The following is a 6,281-nucleotide window of genomic DNA, read 5'->3' as shown; positions in this document are numbered from 1 at the left end:
GAGGGTTAATGGGGGGAGGGGGGATGGGGGGGTGGGATTATGGACATTGGGGAGGGTATGTGCTATGATGAGTGCTGTGAAGTGTGTAAACCTGGCGATTCACAGACCTGTACCCCTGGGGATAAAAATATATGTTTATAAAAAATAAAATTTAAAAAATTTAAAAAAAAAAAAATTAGCATATATTGTAATGAGAATTTTAATAATCAAAAAGACAAAAGACTGAGAGAGAAAAATATTTTTCATGGCCATATTTTACCATAAGAACTTAATTGTAAGTGCTAACTATCATAGAATGAAAAATAAATCAAGTAATGCTAAAAAAAAAAAAAAAAAAAAAAAAAGAACATTCTCCTTTGAGCTAAGCCAGAATCCGTTTGTAATTGGACTTTCAGTTGTAATGTTCTGCCCCAAAGTCCACTGTTCCTCTTTAATAAGGAAAGGAAGTATCTTAATCTTTAAATATTAGGTCTTGTTATCTTTCAGATGTAGCTAATGATGTTCAGAGAGGACATGATTTGATTGATAAACTGTAGTAGATAAAGCTTGGAATCCTGAAGATCACTCATTCCTCCAACTATTTCCATATAATGGATCTCATCTCATTAGCACACAAAGAACAGATGCTTTAGTCCTACACCCCCTTCCCTAAGTGGGCTTTAACTTAACCTTTACAACTCTCTCTTGCTACTTGTCTTCACCTATTTAGGACTTCAACCAAACTAAATTACTCACATAATCTCCCCTTAAAAATCTCACATCCTAGGAGCTTCACATGTATTATACTACACTGGTGTTCATTTCTACACTACAAATTCTTTTTTTTTCTGAATTTGCTCAAGCTTGAGTAATAGTTATCTTGGCAGGGATTTATGGTCATTATATTGATAATGTACAACCCGGTGGATGATAGCCATCATCTCAGTAGTTACTATGAACCTCCTCTGCTGTGTTATTATTTATCTACACAATGAAAAATACCTGTGCCTTATTAAGTTCACCTTCAATGCGATAAAACTTGGGGGGAAAATGAAAATATCTGAGAGTGCCTATTATTACCCTTCTACACCTGCCCTCCAGAGAGGCAAGTAACTGAAAAAAATTAATGATTTTTTTGGTCTATTATTCAAAGTCTTCACAGAAGAAGAGATATTGAAAAGAGACCGGAGAAATGAGCCCAGTGCTAGCCCATTGTAAAGACAAGGAGGAGAGGAAAGCAGTTCCATGAGAAAGAAAAAAAAAAACATATATCAAAGCCCTCACATGAGAGAGAGTCTGGTGAACTCCAAGAGTTGAGAGGGGTTAAGTAAAGACGGGGTGTGCAGAAGAACCAGGAGGTGAGCCACAAGAGTGATCAACTCACAAAGCCTATTGGAACACATATTAAGGATTTTGGCATTACACTAACACAAATAGTTTTGGGGAAAATAGAGCAGAGTTTGAGGAAAACAAGAAGATGGGTATTGCTGGTGAGAAGAGGGCATGGGATTTGAAATAGAGTGACAAGAATGGGTCTTCATAAGAAAATGACATTTGAATGGGATTTGCAGGAGATGAGGTGTGAGGCCCCATTCAGGTCTATTTTCCCCAAGACATACCGTCATCTTCTAGCTCCTGGATATAGTTTGTTGTCCATTTTCCCTATCAGCATACTGCATGCAGCATACAGCATACAGGTCAGTATGATTTCTCTGTTTTGTTTACTGCTGTACCCAGCACATATAGAACTGTTCCCAGCAACTAATTGGCACTTTATAAATATTTCTAGAATGAATGAGTGGGTAATTATCTTTATATCTTGAAGCTCTTTTCCCCCAAAGAATTGTCTACTTCTAACCTCATACAAACTACTTAAAACAAATTTACCCTCAGCTAGACTTTTATTACTAAGTGTACTGTATCACTTCAGCAGGAAGATTATTAAAGGACTCTTAATCATTACCCTCATAACCATCAGGATGTCCTAAAATCCATCTTGAATTTAAAATAAATTGCAATGAAGGGCACTTGGGTGGCTCTGTGGGTTAAGCCTCTGCCTTCCGCTCAGGTCATGATCTCAGGGTCCTGGGATTGAGCCCCACATCAGACTCTCTGCTCAGCAGGGAGCCTGCTTCCAACTCTCTCTCTGCCTGCCTCTCTGTCTACTTGTGATCTCTCTCTGTGTGTCAAATAAATTAAAAAAATCTTTTAAAAGATAAAAAAATTAAAATAAATTGCAATGAAAGTGTGGATGTGAAATAAAAGACACAGAAAAAGTCTGAGCCAATCGTGCTAAAGCATCCCATGTAGAATAGTTTCTCAAGATGTGTATTCTCCTGTTTCCTGCTCCTCCACTGGAGAACTAAACATTTGGAGGAAGAATGTGTCCCTCTAAAGCTGAAAACTAGTAGCAAGAAGTGAAAATATCACACAGTGTAGCTTGGACACTATAATCCAAAAGTAGGTCAACCATATTCTCTTTTTGTTTACCCCACTGTGTTAATGAATACATGATGACCCAACATAACTACCAGACTGAATTGCACATTCTAGATGAAAGTGAGGCATCTAATTAGTGGACTCTTATTTAGAAGACTGTGTCTTTCTGTATGTGTGTTTGGCATAACAATGATCCTTTGAGAGCCATGCCTGACTCTGTATCCTCCTTCTAATTTAGCTGAGGCCAAAGAGAGACCAAAACACTTATCTGCCCCTGGTTCTAGTTGCTTACCCTTGGCAAGGAAGGACAGATACTGGAAGTGACAGGCTTTTCCCTTTCCTCTGACATTTTGGCATGCTTTGTTGGACTTGATATGTACATTTTCTCACAGACCTTTGAGACCTCTTCCACAGAGCAGAAATATACACTTCAGTCTCTAAAGAATCAATTAGAGTTCATTTACAGTATTGGGATAGTGTGTTAATTAGGACATGATGAAATGAAAAATATTTTACTAAAATTTCACTGTCTTACCATTAAATCACAATATAATCACAAACATGTCTGATAATAGAAACTCTTCAAATTGTTCTAAATAAGCTTTTTTAGAGTGTATCATTTGTGGTCCATAATTTTTCTACTGCCAGATCTCCTATGCTTCCTTGTCTGTACCGTGCTTCCAGGCTACATTTCCCTGTCTCATTCATCAGAAAACTCCTATTAAACTCTCATATTATGGATTGAATGGCAACCTTCTAAAATTTGTATGTTGACTAATAGTGACTCAGAATGTGTGTTTGGAGATAGGGCCTCTATAGAAGTGATTAAGTTAAGGGGTGCCTGGGTAGTTCAGTAGGCTAAGAGTCCAATTCTTGGTTTCAGCTCAGGTCATGATCTTGGGGTCATGGCATCAAGCCCCTTGTTGGGTTCCATGATCAACATGGTGTCTACCTGAGATTGTCTCTCCCTCACCCTTTTCTCCCTTCTACTCATACTGTCTCGCTCTCTCTAAAACAAATAAATAAATCTTTTTTTAAGTGATTTTTTTAAATGAGGTTTTTAATGAGTGATTTTTTAAAAATGAGGTAGTTAGGGTGAGCCAGAATCCAATCTGATCTAAGTCTTCATTAAAGAAGAATGGAAATTTGGACTCACAAAGAAGTACAAGAGTAATTGTGCACAGAAAAGACCAAGTGAGGAGAAAGCAAGAGGGTAACCATCTACAAGCAGAGAAGAGACCTCAGAACAAACCAACCTGAGTGGCCCCCTGATCTTGGCCTTTTCTGCTCCAGAACTGTGAGAAAATAAATTTCTGTTGTTTTAGCCACCCAGTCTGTGGCATTTTGTTATGGCAACCCTAGCAAATGAATATACTTGGTTAATAACACTAGGGCCTTTTTGTGTGAGCACAGCTTCATGTTTTATATGTAAAAAGACTTAAAATTAGGAAATGAGAGAAACCATAATGAAATATTCTCTAAGTTGTAATGCATGCATAAAGGTGAACAAGCAAAGAAACACAAACATTCATAGAACCTTGAAGGCTATTCATTTCTTCACTTAGCAGAGATTTTCACAATGAATCTTCTCATGGGTGTAAAAGCTTTCTGAAATCTGTCTCTCTATCTCTCTACCTACCTATTTCTATCTACATCTCCATTTTTGGTCTTCATACAACTGCTCCTCTTTTACCCTTGATTTTTGTAATTGTTGAGGAAATGCTCTTTCACTGAAAGCTCACTCTGACTCTGAGATATTTGCTCTTCCCTGTATCTGTTGCCAAAAAAAACCTTTTTATCATGACAAACAAAACGAAACAAAACAAAACAAAAACTCTTCTTCACCCTTCTCAGAATCTCAGGAATTTTAGACTAGTCCCAGGTAGCAGGCATAACAGTTATTTCAAATATACCAACCTTATTTATTTTACACACCTACTCAAATACATTAGTGCCAACTTAAAAAGACAATTGCAGTCAAGTGTTTCCACATTATCCAGTAATTTTTTTTTGTTATTTCTGACTTAGAAAAAAGATACAGTCATGTTTCCCAAGTATTTTCATTTAAAAATTGGTGCCCTATCTAACATTTTCTTCAGAGCATCTTTAACATCTTTATTTCTTAAGCTATAGATCAAGGGATTCAACAATGGTATCACCACAGTATAGAACACCGACACCACTTTATCCCTTTCCAGGGCATAGCTCGTACTTGGACGGGAGTAAATGAAGAGAATAGAGCCATAGTACAAGGTGACAGCTGTCAGGTGAGAGCCACAGATAGAGACAGCCTTGAGGCGGCCTTGGGTGGAGCGGATCTTCAAGATGGCAGCAATGATAAAGAGGTAGGAGGCAAGGATGAGCACAGCAGGAGCAATGACATTGGAGGCCAGTATGAAATAGAGCACAGCCTGGTAACTCTCCTTCACATCACAGGCCAGCTTGACAAGGGGGGGCAGATCACAGAAGTAATCATCAATAACATTGCTCCCACAGAAGCTGAGGGTAAATGTCTCACTGGTAATGATGATTGAGTTAAGAAAGCCACTAAGGTATGAAGCTGCAACAAGACTTGCACATATCCTTGAGGACATCACCTGTGAATAAAGCAGAGGGTTGGTGATGGCCACATAGCGGTCATAAGCCATGGCGGCCAACAGGTAACACTCGCTATATGCCAACCCAGCAGAGAAGAAGAACTGAGCTAGGCAGCCAGCAAAGGAGATGCTTTTGTCTTCTGAGATGCAGGTCACCAGGATCTTTGGGGTGTAGACAGAGGAATACCAGAGATCCAGAAAAGACAGGTTCCCAATGAAGAAATACATGGCCGTGTGGAGCCGAGAATCAGCACAGATCAGAGAAATCAGGGTGATGTTCCCTGAAAGACTAGCGACATAGATGATGAAGAAAATGACAAAGAGTACTTTCTGTAACCACAGCTCTGATGTAAACCCTAAAAGTATAAACTCTTTCACTTTGGTGAAATTTTTCTCATCCATTGATTTTGGGTTTCTATGGTCCTTTTCTGTGAAAAGATTAATAAATGTATCAATACATCCATATATCAACTTCCCCTATCATTTGCCATTTTAGATCCCTGAAATACCCAAGTGATGCATGTATGTTGTTCAACGCGAGACATGTTCATGCCATAGTGGATATCACTTTTTTCAGGCTACTGAGAAATTAGTTCTATGCTGTGGGGGGATATTCGTTATCAGGCACATAACATAGCAGGCACCACCATATTTTTTTTCTTTGAGTATAGCTGACACACAATGTTACATTTGTTTCAGGTGTGCAACATTGTGATTCAGCAAGTTTATACATTATGCTATGCTCACCATAAGTGTAGCTACCATCCGTCACCATATAAAGCTATTAAAATACCATTTACAGTACTCAGTATGCTGTTCCCTTTATTCCCTGTCACCATATATTTCTCAACTAATTTTTCCTCCTTTACCAGAGAGGGTGATTGAGTTATCTTTTCTCTTTGCACCTGACAGAGTGCCTTGTGATAGATGTTAAAAAAGGAAGCATGAAGTAACACTCTGGTTTCTCCGCTGGTCATTGACTCCTTTTGTCTTTACTAGAGAATTACACCCAGAAGGATACTTTTTATTATCCTAATCATATTTTGGAATATCCTTGAAACCAATAACTTTATTTTATTCAACTTTTTATCCACAAAACCGGGAACACAGCTATGCATCAAGTAAAAAGTGTGCAATTTAAATAACAGTTTTCCTTTGATAATAGGAATGTGATCCATAGCTACCACCAGATGGATGCTTAAAAGAAGCAAAATGTTAATCCGTGGCTAACTGTGTTCATGATGTGGTTGAATTTCCTACAAAAAG

The 6,281-nt window shown here is 38.2% G+C and overlaps 1 protein-coding gene across 1 annotated transcript; it reads right to left on the bottom strand.

Moving 5' to 3' along the window:
• Window positions 1-4,478: 4,478 nt before the first annotated feature.
• LOC111149547 (olfactory receptor 1013-like) lies at window positions 4,479-5,417 on the bottom strand. Its single transcript, XM_022506641.1, has one exon. The coding sequence runs from the start codon at window positions 5,415-5,417 to the stop codon at window positions 4,479-4,481; it is 939 nt and encodes a 312-aa protein (XP_022362349.1).
• Between the last annotated feature and the right edge of the window lie 864 nt (window positions 5,418-6,281).

Source organism: Enhydra lutris, unplaced genomic scaffold (genome assembly GCF_002288905.1).
Source record: "Enhydra lutris kenyoni isolate GAN:26980312 unplaced genomic scaffold, ASM228890v2 scaffoldscaffold22, whole genome shotgun sequence".
Classification (NCBI taxonomy): domain Eukaryota; kingdom Metazoa; phylum Chordata; class Mammalia; order Carnivora; family Mustelidae; genus Enhydra; species Enhydra lutris.
The sequence above is the reverse complement of the archived record's forward strand: the minus strand, read 5'-3'. Positions and strand labels throughout refer to the sequence as shown.